Raw genomic sequence first — 20,902 nt, forward strand, 5'->3', positions numbered from 1 at the left:
GAGATGTTAAACTTGTGTTTATCTGCACATGCAAACTGTTCATGGGAAAAGACCGTGCAGCAGTCAGAGGGGCAACTGTGATAGCTAGACAAATACACACTGGTGTGAACGACACATAGAAACTCTCCTCTCTCTCTTTCTGTGATGAGTTCAGGTCAGTCCAGCCAAGAATGCTGCTTGGCTCAGAGTCTCAGGAAGGACCCTTTTAGGGATCCTGGCCCTCCGTCAGGTCACACACTCTTCCTCTTCCAGAGGGCTCTGCGCACACATAAATCAAACACTCCCAGCGCTCCCCCCATTATTTGTGACATCTATCTGGATGGGCAGACGTGTTGTAGAGGATGTGGTTGTTCACCAGGCCCCGCCAGGCCAGAATCCCGGGCCAGGGGAGAGGGGCGGAGGCTGGGATGAAAACTAAATCTCTGGCTGGGATGATAATACTCTCAGTGCTGCTTTTTTTCCTACGAAAAATGAAAGCCATAAACCTTGCTTGGGAAGATATAGGAGGCCGCAGAAGTTAAACAGTTTCAAGTCCAAGTTTCCTGGAAGTTATGGGACACTCCAATAGTTTGTTGTTAGGTTTTAAGTACAAGTTTCCTGGATATACAACAAGGGAATGAATACATTCATATGCACCTTTACACAAACACTGATTCATACATGTATCTGACCCAAGAGTCTGTAAATGAAGAGCGAAGTGCTGCAAATCCACTGTAATTTCCAGGAAGCCAGTGTGTGTATGTGTGTGTGTGTGTGTGTGTGTGTGTGTGTGTGTGTGTGTGTGTGTGTGTGTGTGTACGTATGTGTGTGTGATTGGAATTGGCAAAGGATCCAGGCTGTTGGAGGGATGTTTAATTAGGTTAAGGAGGTGTAGCAGGGAAGACAGCCAACTGGCCTTATACACCCTTGTCCTCGACACACACGCACACACACACACACACACACACACACACACACTTGTAGACACTCCACTTCTTAAGTGCATCTGGCCCGTCAGGCTAAGAACAGTGTTCAGTCCATGTAAAACTTGGGAAAGTGTACAAGTTTTTGAGCTGCCACCTGCTGCTGTATTCACTTTTCATTACTCCTGAGAGAGAGAGCACACAGCACACATTATAGTCACCAGCAACCTTTCATTTATTTTTAGTGTCTGTAGAGCTTGACAAAGCAAACTGGTGTGGCCTTTATTTACCCTCTGAACTTATATAGCATTTCATCATGTATTGTCAGATTTTATAATATCCTTCTTTATGATAATACATGCAAGCACATACAGACCTGGAACTTCTCTTCTTAAGACATAGGCAAAAGTCTTGCTCAGTGTAACTCTGGCAGTAGTTGTTGGGCTGAGGTAGTAAGGCCATTTTCAGGCTGAGAATAGCACTGTGCCACAAGACACAGCCTTCTCATTGATGTCAATAAGATAACTGTGTTGGCAGTGAGAATCCCAGCAGCGAGGGCTCCAACAAAACTGTTGAACCTGGCTGAACTTTTGCTGCAGTGCAAAGAAACATCTTCTGGCATCACTGCAACGGCCAATCTGATTTGCACAAACGTACATTCCACAGAGATTACTTGTTGTGAACAGCAAAGCACTGAACTGTTTACCTCGCAATCATCCCAATGGAGTATAAAATCTGTGTCACTGTGATAACTTTCCAGAGTTGAGAAAATCCCCTCCCATAAACCACCATGCAGTGTTTTGATGTTTGATAAGCTGTAAAATCATGAATATATTTCTCAGACTGGAGTTACCAATAAGAGTGCAGTTTTTACTCCCAACATTCATGAACTGAAAGAAGGTTCAAAGTTGAGAACTCTGATTTTTCTGAGCGCTAGTGTCTTTTCTCAGTTGTTTCCAAGCTCACTGCACCCAGTGCTTCTAGTTAAAAATCTCTGACCTTTTCAGAGAGGCACTGTTGTCATTACTGCCACTCCTTTAGCTACTGTCTACCCCAAGCTGTGTGATCTGTCAGTCAGAAACTATCGCAACAAAGACATAAAAACCTTTTTGTGGGAGCAGATCAGCCAGACACTTATTGTGATTCATGAGTATTGTGCTTATGTCACCATAAGCATTAGCTTGTTGTTAGCTGTGCTAACCCTCTGTTAAGGTTGCGTTACCTAGCTTATGTTAATGTCACGATAGTGCTAGCCCTTGCCACCAAGTCCTTTAAAGAACCATTTCCCTGTTGGCTTCTTTTATGGGAAGAATGTGCATCAACACTAACATACAGTATTGCTTTTCATTGTATTTCAGTTTAGATGCCTCTGTCTAACCATAGGGAAACATGGGATAAATGTAACCTACGTTAGTACAGCAAACTTTCGCGTTCAGGTTCAGACTGTTCTCACAAACTGTTTGTATGTTTTCCTACAAAAAGTTATGCACCCAAATTCCTACATATCCCATATTTTGAAAGGCTGCAATCACGTGACCAATGCGTTCATGGGAGTAAACAAGGGAACAGTCTCAAGCAGTCTTGTAAGAAGGCAGATTGGGGTGGTGGATGGGTCACAAAAACCTGGACCTTTCCCCAGGACTTTCCACAAAAGCTAACCACATTAACTTTACTTGCCCGAACCTAACCTCGAGAACTTTACGTTACGTACCTGTGAGGACGTTCGTCATTCGTGGGGAACTGTTGCGAATGCATTGTTCGTAAGATAGCATACAAACCGTTCTATGAGAATACTAGGTTATGTAAATGGAAACAACTGCCCTAATTGGATTTCAGTTACTATAAATAAAACTGTAAATGCTGCCATCTTAAAAAAGCAAAGGCAATGAGTACTTGCCAATAAAAGGGAGAGTAGGTTGGGTGATGTTCCTATCCTAGGAAATGCACATTTTCATCCCCAGTGCTGCTTTTGCTATAGTGCTACTTTTCTTGAAACATTTTTTGGCTGCAAGGCCAGGTCCCAGGTTAGAAAGTGGACGTTAAGAAAATTTAAATGGCACATCTGGGAATACTTCACCAGATGACCTCCAAAATTCACACACTTCCCATGAAGAACAGTCCTATAATTGGCTTCCCAGGAACAAAACATTATCACAAGTGTTTCCCAAAACTCATTCACCCTCCCTGGCTGTAGTTTATATTCAACACACACACACACACACACACACACACACACACACACACACACACACACATCTCCCCTTCTGACAAGACACACCTTTGACCTCAAAGTTTGCTGGTGTGCGTCCAAGCAAAATGACATCACTTCCTTTTGGCTACCCGACAGGCGCTTCATCAATGAAGTCGCTCGGGGCTTGAGCAAACGGTGGAAGAAGGAAAAAAAACAATAATGATAATAATTATACCTTCACACGTAATGAGCAGAGCCTACGGGCCACAATACATAACAGCTGGGCCTGGGAGCTGTCCGACAGCTAGATAGTGAGTGAACACAAACCAAAGGCAGATGTGAATTATAGCTTGTGACACATAGCTGTGTGGTTAGTAACAGGTCGGGGGCGGACTTGGATGTAAAGATCTTAATGTACTGTTGCAAGAGGTCTTTCAAAACACTGAAATGCTGTGTTACAGCTTGTCAGCAATATCTGCGTTTTTGCTAAATTTTGAGAAAACCTCACAGCATGTATCTCCTCCCATAATCCGTCTGACACAAAGTGGGAAGCAATTAACCTAAAGTTGGTACTCTTAACAGATAAATAAAAGTTTTATTATAACCGCTTGTGGTTTGCATTCCTGACAAGTGCATTTATCATTTATCAAATAAAAGCATTGGTGGTTAATGTAATGTTTTAATCACGAAAGATTTGCAGTGGTGTGTGTGTATCCAAGTGTGTGAAGTGTGCACAGACACGGCTGGATAATGAGCGGAGGTGATTAATGCTGCAGGCCAGATCAGGGCAGAGATATGAGAACAGGCCTTGCCACAACACCTACAGACTTGCAGTTACGATGCCTTCAGGTCCTGTTTATTCTCAGGTCTCTCTTTCGTCACACATGTAGAGTGTGCAATTCTTTCTTATCGTCACACACACTCTCCCACTCTTCCCTTCCCATCGTCCCATCCCAATCTCACTCTTTTAATTGCACTATTACTCATACTCACACACATAAACCCCAATTACCCCTCTCCATCAGGATGAAATGGGTCAGCAGGCTGTATATTCAAACAAGCCAAAGCTATTGTACAGCTAAAGACATGATGACCCACATACTTCACCAAGAGACAAAATGTGTCCCGACTGGAATGTGTTGGTTGATATAAACTGTACTCTATAACCGATCCTGACCCCTGATCTAATAATTCTGCACAGGCTGTTCTGACATGATGGAAACAAAAGTTATGTATACCAATAGATTGACACTAACACTTTAGCATGTGCTCAGAGAGACAGTAAACTCTATGCTACCATTTTTGAAAACACACTGACAGACAACAGACTTCATGCTGACACTTTAGCATACACTATGTTGTGAGAGAGAAGGCTCTGTGTATGCTTAAATGTTTGCATGTTCTATGTCATAGTACACTTTTGTACACACTATGCTGAGTAACAGGTTGTTTTTAAATGACTTACAAATTAGCATTAGCACTCTCTTTTTCCTCATTTGTAGTCTAATCTAGCGATACATGGGTGTAGATTTTGGGGTGATGAAGGGGTCATGACCTCCTCAGCATTTAGCAAAGTAGAAACAAATACATCTGCACACTAAGTAGCTCCTGAAAGGGCTCTTTTATGCTCAACCTCAGGTATATTCTCAACGCCTTCTGTCTGTACCATGGGTTCATTTTGTCCATATTTGTTCACATTTTATTAAAGCTCACAGATACAGATGACATGGAGCAGTACCACCAGAGACTGTGGTGGCAGTGTAGCATTGTTCAAGCATTTAAAAAATGATGGAACAGTACGAATCGGTAATACAGTGCAGGGAATTCTCCATCCACAAGAAGGACGCAATGGCCACATAGACCACTGCCATCTACAACACTGCCACTATTTGAACATCTGGTGTTGCATGAAACTTTTGACTCCACCCTTGAGCGCTATCTATTGCCTGTATTTACGCCAACATAAAGGACGCATGGAAGCATGAGGGCAGTGATTTGTACTATGTTTGAAACAGTTGTATTAAGTTTCAATAATGGGAGTATGGATGAGCCCTCAGAACGGTTTTACTGCTGTGTAACATTTCAAGCCAGCGGTCCTAAATTCTGATCTTAAAAACCCATAATGCCCCTAAGGTCTTGTGACATACCATAATTAGAAAGTTAAGAAAAAATAAATGACACGCCAATATCATATGAAGGCCACATGTAAATAACATGACGAAATATTGGTATATACAAAAGGGAGAATACCAGTATACAAATCATGTATCCCTCATAAGTTAAGTATTCTATAATGGTTTCCAGCTAAATAGCTGTGATACTAAATGCATCTAACAAACACACTTGATATGCCACAACTGCTGCAAATCACTGGCAATCACATGCAGCAGCAAAATACTTCAGAATTAAGCATACACATAAACTCAGGCCACACCTATAGAAATAAAGGTAAATGAGGAAAACCTGTCTGTAATATATACATATACAAATCACGTACCCCCAGTACAAACAGACTTAGGCTAAATAGCTGTCATTTATATACGCTACCTTTTTAAGAAATTTCCAACATGGGCGTCGGTAGGATAGCGGATAGTCCCGGGGCCCCATGTACAGAGGCATTGCCTTGCTGCAGTGGTCGCAGGCTTGAGTCCGGCCTGCAACCCTTTGCTGCGTGTCAGTCCCTGCTCTCTCTCTGTCTCCCCATTTCATACACTGTCCTTTCCATTAAAGGCAAAGCCCAAAAAAAACAATCTTAAAAAAAAAAGAAATTTCAAGCATAAATTAATGCAGAGTAATTCGCCAGAAAGCCAGAAATATGCTAATAGCTGTTATCTTAAAACAGTTCACACTTTACTCTTTGACTTTTAGATCAGATTAGACACATAATGACTTGACAGTGAGCTTTTCCCATCCCACACTTACTGGAAGTAAACTATAAATACTGCTTACTTAATTGAGTAATGGAGTACTGCACACTCACACAAACACACATTCACACACACACACACACACACACATTTTTTTGCGAAATGATCTCATGCACATTGCAGCTGGCCTCAAGTGATCATTATGGAGCAAGTCGAAGTCTCCAAGCAGACCATGTTTTCTACATTAGTCCTGTTCTTCAGCATGTGATAGGCAATGACATGCATCTTACTCATCCTCCTTGGGGTTAAGACTGTTGAAACCAGTGTGTGTTTGTGTGCATGTATGTGTGTGTTGAATTGAGGTTTGCATCACATCATATCCATCTGTCTTTCCATTCATGCATACATAATACCATTCATATCCCCACAACTCTCCTCCGCCTACGCTGTTCTCAAGTATTTTAATGGGTAGCATGGCAATATATGAAAAATGAGTTCTGCATGTTTAACATTTAAATATGCAGGAGCAACCAGAGGCCACAGTGCAAAAAGCACATTTTCATCGGCATGAATTAAAAAGGAAATCATTCAGACATCCATATGTGCACGTCTCGCAGCAGTTCCCGCCAGATAATAAAGTTGGCTTGTATAAAATGTAACCGAATGTGTAAGAGACGAGAGCACACACAGAATACACAGAGTGCAGAAGAGGGAAGAGCAAACCAACTGTTTTCATTCAAACAGCAGACACAGCCAGTCACATTCAAGCAGTCACATCTGTGTCAGGGAAGAAAAAAAAAAAAAAAAAAAAAAAGACAGCACGTCCAAAAAGTGGACAACAATGTCACCTAGTGGTAACACAGCAGAGTGTCATGTCAAGTCAATAGTTTGTTGAACATTATTAACACTTTTCTTTCAGACTGACTCCTTATCTTGTCATCATGAGAATTATTTTGCAGTATTCCCAGAAGGTTTAAGCCATATCATAGTTTTTAAAGAATTAATTTTACCATTGCTGTATTTTCAACTGAATAAATTTAGACTCCTGGAAACAGTTTGAAGCCAGAAAAAGAAGCAGGCATGCAATGTCTGGACTCTGTCTATGTCAAATTTACAACAAAAAAAAAATCAATAAATCATGATTTTAATATCTATGACTTAAAAAATAAGATTTTGGGGAATGATAGCCTGTGAGACATGATATCCATCTTAAATTATTTGAGAATGGATCTGAAATTGCATCATGCAAAATGTATGATTTAGTATCTACAAATGTATTATATGTTTTAAACCATTTGTTAATCATTATCATTATTATTATATGATGCAAATCCTAAGTCAGCATATCACCTACTGTTAGGGCGAGTGACGTTTTTTCACCACACTTCCTAAGACTGGGTGTTTACAGTGATGGAGAGATACTGCCCCCTGTTTTCGGTAAAGCTGAAATACATCTTAATTTTTAGGAGTCATATCTGACATGACATGTTACTACTGTATGTTTTTGTTTTCAGGTTTGTTAAAAACTATGAATAGAAATTAGGCTATGTGTAAAACATCCTCTTTGGTTAAACAAATGTGGATTTCAATAATGATGAATAAAATACTCCATACCCTCCCAATATGTTTAAAATGTCTTTCTTTAATTTCAGTTTCTATTGCTTTGTCATGTATTTGTAAGAACGTCTTTGTACCTCATATTTCAAACTATATACCTGTACATATTGTTAAAGTATCATTTAGTCACAATGAGACACCAAATTTTGAGAATTTGAGAGTAGGATTTCTAGTATTTGTAATACAAAATGCAGTAGCCTATATTCACCTAAAACATTCATACAAAAAGCTGCTCCAGGTGAGGCTCGAACTCACAACCTCGGCATTGCTCTACAGTGTACTGTCATATAAGTACCGCGCGCTAACCGATTGCGCCACTGGAGCTCACTGCGTTCATTCCGCAGTTGGGTTTTTAAACATGGAATACCAAGACAATTGGACATGTATTCCTTGTTTTGTCTTTGTTCATTTAATGCAGCCGCACTAGCTCCATACAAACGTTTCTCTTTACGTTGATCTCAACATACGGAAGGACAATGACGGACTGAATAACAGTGAAACTACTGCTGATTTATTACACAAAGCGCTTTCATAACTCATCAGCAGCGCTAGCGAGCAGAAAACAAGCCAATATTAATGCAAACAGTGTTATAATAGTAATAGCACATTTTAACTTGTGGTAAAATAATCAGTAACGTTAGTTTTTCATGTCCTTCCGTGTTACTTTCTGCTGCTCGTGCAGCTGGGCTTGGATGAGAAGGCTGAGTCTATGATGTCATGCTCGCTGCTGCTGAGAGACACCCGGAAACACAGACTGTCCCTAATATTTTCAAAGTAAAACATGTCTTACACTCTTGCACAAAAAGTAAAATCTCAAAGACTCATGTCACATCCAACTCCGCTGTCTTAATACAGCTCAATGATGAAATATCCATCTATCTATCTATCTATCAGTTAGTGTTTTGTAATCAGACATCAATCAAGTGTAAAAGTATGCATGGTAACAGCAGACCCTCCTACACAGGACACAGTCTTGTGCAGATGTTTTGCTTAAGTTATAAGTGTACTGTCGCTCAAAAATAATCAGTTATTAAGAAAGGGCAGCCATGAGTTTATTACCTGCACCAGTAGTAATGAGGTGTTATTCGGCCATTCCATGTCCAATTTCTTTTCTGTGATTCGCTCATTTTACTACACTACATCTTTCTCTGTTCTGAATGGTTAACATCAACTCCATATGTCCACACACCTTTCCTAATCAAAATGAAACAATGTACAAGAGAGGACACATTTGAGGAAGCCAAATATATATTTATGTGTATTTTTCCTTGGTTATATTTAATATAAAATGTTTGTCAACCCTTTGTTATCACACCTCTGGCAATAGCATCACCAGACATCATGTATAGAAAAAATTAGATGCAATGAATGCCAACAAATTAATGAAATTGCAAATGTGTCATCTTTAGATGGTCATACTATTAAATCTTAACACACATTTACAAATACAATAAGGCATGTAAGAGATAATAAATGTTCAAAGATAAATATGACCAATATAAGTAGAAAATATAAGCAATATAAAGTATTGAAGTATACTGACTTGACATTCACAATACTGATTCCCTTTCCACCTTCAAATCCTGTCTGAAAAACCACCTTCTCCAGCTGCATATTTGTTCTGATTGACACACACATCAAGACTTGCACTGATAATGATTTTATAATAATGATTTTATACCTAGTTTTATAACTACACTGTGATTTTGTCTAGCAATTGTACTATTACCATATATTACTGAATTGTCTGAATTTATAATCTATGATCTATATTTCTGCTTGTTTTAAACTGTGTCTTGTGATGTGTCCCTGAGTGCTTTGAAAGGCTCCTATTAATAAAATGTATTATGATGGTTATTATTATATTTATAAAAGTATAACACACACAATTACATGTTACTGCTTTTATTGACATTCATGTCCACATCACACAGTTTGAACATAAACAAGGAACATTTGCAGGAACTCCACTGGTCTGTGTATCTGACGTTACGGATGTTATAACAAAGCTTCCTCCAAAAATACAGTGATGGCCGATACTTGCAGACACAGAACTGTGCAGGGCATTCCCATGCAGCATTCCTGTCATCGATCTATTGGCATTAACCAGACTAACATATGGTAATTTAAATCATTTAACAGTGGCACCATTTTGTTTCAGGGTTACCTCCAGCACTTGTTATAAACCTGGGGGTCCCGACCTCGCCAAAGCTTCACAGGGGGTCATAAGGCCTTCTTGATTTTAAGGGTCAGTTTAATCAATGATAGAATAAAAAAGTCTGAGGGTTGAACCTGCAACCTTGTTCTGGACCGGTCTGTCCATTAAAAATAATATTGTATTATTTTCCTCTGTTGTTTGCTGGTCTGGTATTCTTCTTCACGAAGCCCAGGCAGCTGATGGAGCTCTTGAGGGCATCACGAAACATAGAGCTAGAAAAAGAGTAAATGACCGGATCCAAAGCGCTGTTGAGGTAGGTGAAGCCTATGCAGATCACAAAGAGTTGGGAAATCAGATTGTAGGATGGGCAGTCCTTGGGGTAGAAATAGCGGATGTACATCCCACCCAAGCCTGTGAGGATACTTGGCATGAAGCAGATGGTGAACACCAAACTGATCACCCCTACTGCTCGGATGGCCCTTCGCACCCTCTTCTGCCTGACCATCCGCCGTTGGTGCAGAGAGCAGGCAATCCGGGCTGAGCAGAACAGCAACAAAAACCAGGGCAAGAAGAACTCTGCAATGAAAGTCATGTAGTGTACCTTTATTGGCCAGGGTTCTGCATTGTAGGAGTTAAAGCTGCGACACAGAGAGATGTTGCCATTCTGGTAGAGGAGGTTGGTTGTCACCAGTGGAATCCGAAGGGCGATCACAACAGTCCATATCAGGCCTGCAAACCAACCTGCCTGAGCTGAAGACATGTGGTTGATGCAGTGATGCGGATGGACCACTTTAAAGTAGCGATCCAGCACCACAACTGTCATGAATGCAATACTGGCAGAGCGATTGACAGCCAGCATAAAGAGGTTGATACGGCACCAGATTTGTCCAAACACCCAATAGGTATTTAGGAGGTCACTGTGGATGCGGAAGGGCAAGCTGATGAGGAGCAGGAAGTCAGCTAGAAGCAGGTTAAAGAGGAACAGAGTGTGGGGTTTCCAACATTTCATACGGAAACAGAAGATCCACAAAGCGACTATGCTTGCTGGCAGGCCCACAATCATGTCAGTGATCATGACAATACCCAGGAACACGGGTGCAGGGCTTTGGGTGGATTGGCAATGCAGGAAAGGGTTAGTTTCATTTATCTCCTCGGTGGTACCATTCACCAAATTCATTCTGAGTATGAATGGAGTATTATCTCTCTTTTCCACTGGTCCTTATGTTCAGCAGATCTTCTGGAAATTTCCAAGGAGGAGAGAAACAGAGAGAAAAAGTGTTTTAGACCTTAATATTACATGGATCAATTAGTTAAAGCAGAAGTTTTGACATTGTGGGAAAACATGCAACTGAGTGTTCCAGCATATATTATCAATGGCCTCTTCTTGATCTACTGTGGTTTAGACTGATCCTCATGTGTATGTTACTTTGGACAAAAGCATCTGCCAAATGAATAGCTGTAAATGTACATGTTACAGTAATACACTTATTTGCTTTTTTGCCAAGAGTAAGATGGGAAGATATTACTGTATCTATATAGTTAGTGTGAAGCTACAGTTAGCAACCAATTAGCTTAGCTTAGCATGAGGACCAAAAACAGGGGGAAACAGTTAGCCTGGCTCTGCCCAGAGGTGACAAAATCCACCTACATGCAATTCTAACAGCAACAGTTATAACAGAATTAAGCTTTTTCCTATCTTTTTATAAACAACACCGAATGTGTGTGTGTTGTGTGTATGTGTGTGTGTGTGTGTGTGTGTGTGTGTGTGTGTGTGTGTGTGTGTGTGTGTGCATGTAAATTTACACCCATTCTGAATTTGATGCCTGCAACAAGTTTCAAAAAAGTTGTGACAGGGGCAATAAAGGATTAAGAATCCTTAAAGATTCAGTTGATCACATGCAAGGACAGCGCAAGATTCACCACTTCATTAAAAAAACATAATTGGCAACAGTCCAACAATTCAAGAACAACCTTTCTCAATGCACAGTTGCAGAGAATATATGGATTTTATCATCAGCAATCTATAATATCATCAAAAGATTCAGAGAATCTGGAGAAATATCTGCATGTAAGGGGCTAGGCTGAAAACATCGAATACCTGTGACCTTTGACCACTCAGGCTGCATTAAAACTGACATGACTATATAAAGGATATCCCTACATTCGTCACTACAAATCAAGACTTTACCATGCAAAGTGAACGCCATTTATCAACAATATCCAGAGACGGCGCCTACTTCTCTGGACCCAAGAAAATGTGCTGTGGTCAGATGAGTCCACATTTCAGATTGTTTTTGGAAATCACAGACGTTGTGTCCTCCAGGCTAAAGAGGAAAAGGGGCCATCCAGATTGTTACCAGCTCAAAGTTTAAAGTCAGCATATATAACTTGCGCATCTGAGAAGGCGCCATGAATGCTGGAAGTACAGGTTTTAGAGCAACATATAATCCCATCGGACAACATCTTATTCAGTGACAATGAGACACATTCTTCACATGTTACAACAGCGTACAACAAAAGGTGCGAGCACCAGACCTGCCTGCTGTCCAGACTTGTCGCCTGTTGAAAATGTGTGGCACATGTGAAAGTGCAAAATACAACAACAAAGACCTCGGACTGTTGAGCAACTGAAGTCATGTATCAATCAAGAATTGGAAAGAATTTTACTTTAAAAAGTAAAAGGAAATTAAAATTAAAAGGAAAGGTGATGTAACACAGTTGTAACCATGCCCCTGTCACCACTTTTTTTGAAATGTGTTTCAGATAGCAAATTAAGAATGAGTGTATATTTACAAAAACAGTTTACAGTTTATTAGTTTGAACATCAAATATCTTGTATTTATAGTGTATACAATTTAGAAAAGGATTTGCAAATCATTGCATTCATTTTTAATGATGTTTTACACAGCGTCCAAACTTTTTTGAGTGTATTACAAAACATTGTATGTTTAACCATCTTCATATTGTAATGCTAGTGATGAGATACACCTACTATAGAAAAACTAGGTTGTGTGAGTTAACAGGGTTTAAAGGTCAAAACTCAAAATGAACAGAATAGGGAAAAAGTTAAAATATCAGCACTCACCGGTGGTCAGCAGCGAAATCCTGACTTCTCTCTGAAAGACCCAAACACCTCCCTTCTCAGAAATCAAAACTGTGTGTTTTATCGCTGCATTCAGCAGATATGATGTCGCAGATCTCAGGCTTATATGACCAACTGATTCACGATCCTGGTGACATTCCCTGTATAAAGACCTGGCATCCTCTGAGGGCTTGTTGTAGCACGAGGCTCCTGGTGGTTCTGTAGAAAAGAATCTGTGATGCAATCAGTTCTGGCTTTTGAGATAATCAAAACTCCCCACAGCAGCTCATTTGTAACACCATCTCATTCTGCGTTTTATACCTTTATGTAGGATACAATTTGTCAGGGAATGTTGTATGGATAAATACATATTAGCCTATTTATTATTATTAAGTAATTAATTGCAAGGTAGTTATTTGTTGACAGAGATATATTGTTGTTACATCCATACTTTTACTTATGTTTATATAAAAATACATAAAAAAAAAAACTGTAATTATTGAATAAGTTCAGTGATACATCTGTATCTTCTGTACAGTATGTGTTAATATTATCCAGTAAATCCACAAATCTATAGACAAATCTGAGGAAGTACCAGAGGTAGCAAGTCATCAATACTATGGTGACATCTCCCTGCAGTACAATACCCACATATGCACATTTGAATGCAAACTGTCCTCAGTCATGTATAATTTTCTACTTCTACCCTTACTATGTTACTTTTGAAAAATCAGAAAGAACCTGTGCAGTTCTCTGCTGCTCCAACAGTGGCAGACTGTGAAACAAGTAACATCAGCTATGTTAACACTGCTTAGCTAACGCTAGTGGGCCAACATTACTGTCTACGGGTTGCAGTGGTCCCACAGAATAAAGTCATCAACTAACTGTTGTGTTATTGTGAAATATAATTTGACGCAGTGACCCCAGGAGACTGATGTTCGTGTCCGATGTAAAATTAAAGTTAGTAGAGTTCTTTTGTCTGCTAAGCCATTAGGCACGTGAGTTGTTAGACAGGTATTCATTAGACTTCAGTCACTTGAATCACAATCTTTTCCAAACCCTAACCAAGCAGTTTTGTTGCCTAAACCTAACCACTGACCCTTTCACAGTCATGTGAGTCGACACACATGACTCAGCACCGTCCCCTTCTCCATCATGATCAGGCCTGTGTCGTCTCTCATCTTCTCACATCTCACTTAATCTTGATACATCTCATATTCACTTGACTCATCTATCTCACCTAAAATTGTCAACCAGTCTTGTGTCATGTTATGTCATCCCCTGATCTCACTGGGATTCATATCTTGTCATCTCTCATCTCCTCTCATCACATCTCATCTTTGTTCATGTCAGTTAATTTCAATCTAATTTAGGTCCATTCAGTTTACCATACCAGACCGACTCAGCATTGAGTGACATGAAAAGTCAACTTGTGCTCTCTGAGAGAGAGAGAATACTAATTTCCCTAACCAAATTTTCTTTGGTGACAATTCAGCATACAACAATGCAGCACACACAGAGTCAGCCCAGCTCACGGCTGTGTGAAGAGTCCAACCTTTGTCAGCTTGATAACTTTATGGTCATTGACTCCCATACAGCGGTGCAGTCCCCCTCCCCAGCCCCAAAAGTGTGTTTGCCAGAATCACTGGACTCTGATCTAGAGGTCTGCCATTCATCGAACTGTTTTATTATTTTATTAGAGTACACACAAAACAAACACACAGAGCCCAGCAGTGACACCATGTCAGGACTGACATCTGTTCTCAGGGACACTTTATGGTTAGACTGTACGCTGTGCATGTGTGAAACTGTACTGGTAGAGCTCTGCATCCATATATATATAGTATCTATATATGTGTTGGCGCAGCTTTTAGTGCTTAGTGAATAAATTCTGGTTACTCATTTTTATAATTGCAGGTGAATAACTAATAATAATCTATATATGGTGCCATAAATATTTTTACTGCATGTTCACCTGTTCAGCTGCTTAAATAATCAAAATGAACACACAGTATTTACAGAGGCTAAAAATCAGTGTGAAACAAATATAATTAAATATTAATCTAATATTGCATTTTTTATCTACTCATCGATTTACGCAAAACGTAAAATGAATGCATTGGGAAAAAATGGCATATGTGCTGTACCTGTACAAAGGCACATATCTCAATATGCAGACATACAATAACTTTGCAACATGAACACATCACAAAAATGATAAATGATAATGTTTGTTGTTTTTTTTATAAATTCATAAAAAAAAACAATAAAAAATATTTTAAAATAGTTTAGTCTAGACTTTGTCTGCCTTTTCTTTTTAATTATCAAAAGAAATTTTAAAGCCAGAAAAAATAAAAATTTCCCACGAGACAAACACAGAATCCAGGGCAAATCAGAAATATTATATACAAATATTTATGTGGTAGAACTATTGTTTTTGAACAAAAAACCAAGGAAGTCTTGCTGTTTGTAAAAAAAATGCAGACAACCATGGAATAAAAAAACTGAGGCACTCTGTCTTCAGGTAAAAATATATATAAAGTAACTTTTATTAGAGCAAAGGCAACAAGACAGGTTGTCTGCATTTTTTTTACAAACAGCAAGACTTCCTTGGTTTTTTGTTCAATATCAATTCACCTACTTCACTGAAAAGCAACTGTCGAGTCAGAGCCTTGTTTACCCAAGCAGCACTTCCTTCCTTCTTTCTTTTTCAAGAAGAACTATTGTTTTGTTTGAAATATGACCCTGCAAATGTCCAAAATACAACACATTGTTTTAAAATCAATTGTTATACAATTGTTTTTAAGAATTAAAGAGCATGTATATGCACTGTAGATTTTAAATTTCACAGTCAGTTCTGTTCCGGGCAGCTTCCCTGACACACCCAGCTACTGTGGTTTATTGATAACCTCCAAACATATCAACACAGTTGCACACTTACTGTATGCTTAGAATAAACTATTAACGCGGCCACAGTCTCCCACTGTGAGATCAATACTGCTATTGGTATTTCAGAAATATTTTCCTCAGGTGGTCCAGGTTTGCTTCCTGGGTCCCTCCCTTGGTTCACAACCTCAGCCTGTGACAGAGACATCCCTGTCTCACTCTGATAACACGGAGCCGCTTAATGTTTAGCCCAAGATCCACACAAATACACACACACACACACACACATACACATACACACAGGGAAGCAGAGGGATTACAAAGGCGCAGGAACCCATATGCTACCCAGGGATGGAGGCGAGAATACTACATGCGAGGAGAACGCAAGGTAGTAATGACCAACGTGAGAACTATTACTTTTTGTTTATTGTATTTGATAACTGTTGAGGGCCACACTTTGAGTCATAATAAGGCTTTTGCTGTCATTGCATCCTAATGTCTGCTGAGGTCCGCCAAGTAATGGAGGTGGGTTGAATGCTACACTAATGTGAGACCATTATTTACTCTAATCTGTTTAGAGAAATAATTTGATGACAGGATCGGTCAGTTGATTTTGGTTGGTAAATGGCACTTTGTTGTAGAGCAAAGTGAAAACCTGTTGAAGATTTTACAAGCCTTTAATTTGCTTAACTGGGCTATTAGCTTGTTAATCCACATTAGAGCACTGGGCTGAGTGTCCTGTGGAGGAGGGACCAAACAGGATGTATACACACTGAAGTAGGCTACTATGATGTAGAGCAGAAAATCTAGAAAAAAAGATGAGCTCTTCCAAAATGGAATGACTTTTTTTTTTTTTTTTTTTACATCACATGATAGATTACAGGAAACTCATTTTTCTGTATGAGAAGAGTGGTTTAAGATGTGTTGATTAAAGTGGAGAATTTCATGACTGACAGCGTCAGTAGTAAGTAAAGTGTAAGAAACTACACAGTCTTCATCCAAAAGTCAGAACTTTTCTATAATAATGTACATCTCATTACTGCAATTGTTGCAGTAATTATTGATGAACTTCCCGTTTTAGAAATGGAAGGAACTCCCAACAGAAACAAACTACTAACACTCAAAGCACAGGACTGAAAGTTGCTGTCATTCCCAAACTGGTTGACAGGTTTCTTACAAATTTTTCAATTGCTTAGATACAATTTTTATGTAGATACAACAAACAAGGCAATTCAATATAAAAGGACATTTAAAAAACTTTTAAAACATAGGTTGACTGATTCATAAAATTATAGAATTGTAATACTATAAATCATAAAATCAAGTAAGATTATAAAAGAGTTGCAGCAGTGTGATGCCTAAATAGAAAGAGTTGCAGACTTGTCTCAGGAAAGTCAGAGCTAGTTAAAGGCTAAGGTGAACAGATACATTTTTAGCTTTCTATTAAAAAGATTTAGTGAGCTAGCTTCCCTGATATCTATAGGCAGTGTGTTTCATAGCTTTGGGGTGTAATTAACAAAGGCTGCATCCCAGATCTTCTTCAGCTGTTTCTGGCAACCTCCAATAAACCAGCAGCAGGTGATCGCAGTGTTCTTGGAGGCAAATAGTTAATGAGAGTTAGCAATGTAGATTGGTCCTAACCCATTTAGGGATTTGTATACAAGGAGGACCTTAAAATCAATTGTAAATGCAACAGGAAGTCCGTGCAGAGCAGCTCAACTGGCCTGACGTGCTGTCTCCTCTTGGTTCTGGTAAATGGCCGAGCTGCAGAGTTTTGAATTAGCTGAAGTCTCTCAGTGGTGTTTTTTGGAAGGATTACAGTAGTCGAGTCGATTTGAATGAAATGCATGAATTAATTTCTCGGCATCTTTTTCATTTAGAAATGGTAGTATCTTGGCTGTGTTTATGAGGTGGGAAAACGGTGTTTTGGTCACCTTGTTAATGTGGGACTTGAAGCTTAGATCTGACTCCAGGATCACACCAACACTTGTAATCTTAGATTTAATCCAAGGAGTTGTATTTCCCAGATTCTTAAGCAGCATTTCTCTTTTTGTATTAGGAGCAACAAGCAGGATTTCAGTATTGTCTTCGTTTAACTTTAAGAAATTATTTCTCATCCATTTATTTATTGCCAAAAGACAGGAAGTAATGGAGTTAATAGCTGCAGCATCGTTTGGCTCAGCAGACATGTACAGTTGTGTACAGTACGTTACTATAAAAACAAAGATTGTATTCTCTCATGATGTCACCTAGTGGCAGCATGTACAATGAGAATAATAACTGACCAAGGCAGTTCCCTTGTGCAACCCCAAAACAGAGGTCATGTTTCTCAGACACATGATCTCCAAGACAGATGTAAACTCTACTTGAAGTTATTTTGTTTTTGAATAACAAAGCAAGTTCTTCACACTTCGATGCAGAGAACTCCATACAGGTGAGGGCAGTGATGATTTGCTGATCAATGGTGGAGAATAACACTCTAGAGTTTCCAGGATTCTCTGTAATAATCTTGGAAAAAGTAATCCTTTCTTGCCAGATGTATTGCTTTGTTATGGGCAGTCATGTTCTATTTGTATATATTACAGTGAACAGTGAGCTTAGTTTCCCTCCATTTTCTTTCAGCTACTCGACAGATTCTCTCAGTCTCTTTAACACTGTTGTTGTTTAAGCATGGGGAAATTCTGTCACTCATCCTCTTTTTAACCTTTAGTGGAGCAACAGCAGATGACAGGATACTGTTGAAATTTCTAACCATGTCATTGACAGAGCAGCCATAGCTGTATGATTTCACCTTTAGTTTTTGTTGAGTTTAGTTTGGCACCAATTAACACAGAGTGATAGTCAGAGATGGGCAACTTCGATACCAAACATTGCCAATGTTTACCCCTGTTGTTATTACTAAGTCTAAAATGTTGCCATGCTGATGAGTGGCTTCACTTACATGTTGAGTACATCCAAAGCTGTCAGGTAGATTCATAAACTCAGTAACTCATTCTTGTTGTTAACATGAATGTTCAGGTCTCCATTCAGGAACACACAAGACTACATGACTGTTTGTTACATACTAGAATGATCAATCTAAAACACTGCTACCAAGATAATGAAAAAAAATTCAGAAATAATTTGGAACATTGCAGGTTTGTTTTTTGTAAACATGCCACCTCCTTCACATTTTGGATATCTTATAAAAAAATATCCAAATCGGCCAAAAGCACATAGTAATCAGTTTCTTTGTGACAGGGGCTGGTGTTGAAGATGAAGCCCCAGCAGCACCACGTGAGAGCATCTCAAGTCGTCCCCTGTCCGCTGCAGGTCGTCTCTATGTGTACGCACTGCACGGCTGCCTCTGTGAGGTGGCCTTCACGGCTGTGTGGGACTGGTGCAGCAGCCAGGACAGGAGGCTGGCAGGTCACAGCAGCCTGTGGGCGCTGCCTATGTACGCCACCGCAATCTACCTCATGGAGATCCTCAGAGACCGGCTGCTGGCTCAGCATTTCCCACTGCCAATGCGTCTGACGGCCTACACCCTGTTTATCTACCTATGGGAGTTCAGCTGGGGGGTGGGGCTGAGGCTGCTGCAGGCCTGTCCCTGGGACTACTCTGGCCATAGGTACAACCTGGGAGGACTGGTGACTCTGGAGTATGCACTGCCGTGGACTGTGGCAGCATTTATAGCTGAGCAGCATGTGATAAGGAACACTCTGAGGATAAGGCTGCACAACTGAACTCATTAAATCTGGAATACTGTGCTTCCAAAAGCAACTACTGAACATTGTTTGAGGAACAACACCACACCTTTGGGAGTTTTTGACATGAGTATGTTAAAAAAGCTGGTGCACACGCTGCACCTTACTGAGCTGTGGCATTAAAGCTGGGGTAGGCAGAGATCTGTCCCCTCTATCCTAAGCCCTTGCCATCAGATGACCATGGGCATATGCACACACTTCATACAGTAACCAAGTTTCCCGATACATTGAATTATCTTTTGTGGGAGAAGAGAAAGAGATTTGGTCAGTAGCTGTAGTGGCTCAAATTCAGCCAATGCAACTCCCCCCTTCGCCACTGGGTGTCACAGCTGGCTGGTAATCAGCAGCAGCAGTGCCAGGTTTAAGCTGTGTAACGGCAGCAACAGAAGGTTTGCTGATCTGGCAGGGAGTAGGGTTTGTGCTGGCTGGATTTGAGTTGCTGCAGCCGCTGACTTGGGGTCATTTTTCAGAGCTGCTGCCCGCTTTCCTCCCGGCAACAATGTCTGTAGTTCCGGGGAGTGAGGTGGAGGACACACTATGATTCAAGGTTCTAATTAACGTTAGCTATTTAGACCAAAACATGAAGGCCACAGCTATGAACCTTTGGCTCCAGTTAGCAGAAGGATAAATTATTAGCAACATTTTCTCTCAATCTTTGAAACACTATGCTAATATTGACTTGTGTTTGATGTAGTTTATTTTCAGACTCTCTTTAAGACTCTATTTTTAATGGGTCAGTCTTCCATTTTTGAGGTTGCTTTGCAGTGTAGTCAGTTGTTGCAAATATTGGAATAGCAACTTTCTCTGTAGGATTTTAAGCCATTTAATCAGACCTTCACCAAAGAGATGTACGCCCTCTTACTAAAATGACCTGTGATTGGTCAAAGATTCTCGTCATCTGCTAGATTCTAAAGCCTTAGTTAAGTAAGTAAGTAAGTAAGTAATAAAGGGACTTTTGCCCAATAATGGCAATTTTCAAGTCAGGCTGTTGGTTTTTTTTTGGTTGTTGTTTTTTTACAGACTGAAGTAAGACAAAAAATGAACTGATTGTATAGCAGCTTTAAAGGAATCATGTGGCATTTTGGGAAATAGGTTAATTTCCATTCTTGCTGGGAGTTTGATACAAAGATACACACCATTCTCATATCTGTCTGTAAAATATGAAACTACAGCTATCAGACAGTCAGCTTAGCTTAACACAAAAACTAGATATAAGGCGAAGGTGGGAATCAACTCTAACACTTATTATTATTAATACAATATTTATTCAGAAGCACTTTAATGATCAGGCTACATTTGCAGCTTTTCTGAAATACTGAAATACTATCTGACTCTTTTGGACTGCAGCTTGACAGCTTGCAGTCAGTTTGATGCACTAAGAAATGCAATTTTTATTCACTAGAATTGCTCATGCTGTCCATGATCATAAGAGTAGCAGACACTGATAGGAGAT

General features: G+C 39.8%; 2 protein-coding genes and 1 non-coding gene across 3 annotated transcripts; 1 reads left to right on the plus strand and 2 right to left on the minus strand.

Moving 5' to 3' along the window:
• Positions 1-7,807: 7,807 nt before the first annotated feature.
• trnai-uau (transfer RNA isoleucine (anticodon UAU)) lies at positions 7,808-7,901 on the minus strand. The gene is made up of 2 exons: positions 7,864-7,901; positions 7,808-7,843 (listed from the first exon to the last, which is right to left on the minus strand). It is a non-coding gene; the product is annotated as a tRNA-Ile (tRNA).
• A 1,609-nt stretch (positions 7,902-9,510) lies between these two features.
• hcar1-3 (hydroxycarboxylic acid receptor 1-3) lies at positions 9,511-12,949 on the minus strand. Its single transcript, XM_049600531.1, has 2 exons — positions 12,821-12,949; positions 9,511-10,972 (listed from the first exon to the last, which is right to left on the minus strand). The coding sequence occupies exon 2, from the start codon at positions 10,910-10,912 to the stop codon at positions 9,917-9,919; it is 996 nt and encodes a 331-aa protein (XP_049456488.1). The 5' UTR covers positions 10,913-10,972; positions 12,821-12,949; the 3' UTR covers positions 9,511-9,916.
• Positions 12,950-16,054: 3,105 nt separating this feature from the next.
• LOC125903747 (transmembrane protein 229B-like) lies at positions 16,055-19,428 on the plus strand. The gene is made up of 2 exons (XM_049600870.1): positions 16,055-16,106; positions 18,944-19,428. The coding sequence occupies exons 1-2, from the start codon at positions 16,055-16,057 to the stop codon at positions 19,426-19,428; spliced, it is 537 nt and encodes a 178-aa protein (XP_049456827.1).
• Positions 19,429-20,902: the final 1,474 nt, after the last annotated feature.

The sequence above is a fragment of the Epinephelus fuscoguttatus genome, linkage group LG16 (assembly GCF_011397635.1).
Source record: "Epinephelus fuscoguttatus linkage group LG16, E.fuscoguttatus.final_Chr_v1".
In the NCBI taxonomy this organism is placed as follows: Eukaryota; Metazoa; Chordata; class Actinopteri; order Perciformes; family Serranidae; genus Epinephelus; species Epinephelus fuscoguttatus.

What these genes read in the sequence shown, in the direction of transcription:
- LOC125903747 (XM_049600870.1), top strand. Translation starts at nt 16,055, where the DNA reads ATGGAGGCGAGAATACTACATGCGAGGAGAACGCAAGGTAGTAATGAC. An exon ending in GCAAGGTAGTAATGACCAAC is followed by an intron (nt 16,107 to 18,943) that starts GTGAGAACTATT and finishes TCTTTGTGACAG; the next exon opens with GGGCTGGTGTTGAAGATGAA.
- hcar1-3 (XM_049600531.1), bottom strand. Translation starts at nt 10,912, where the DNA reads ATGAATTTGGTGAATGGTACCACCGAGGAGATAAATGAAACTAACCCT.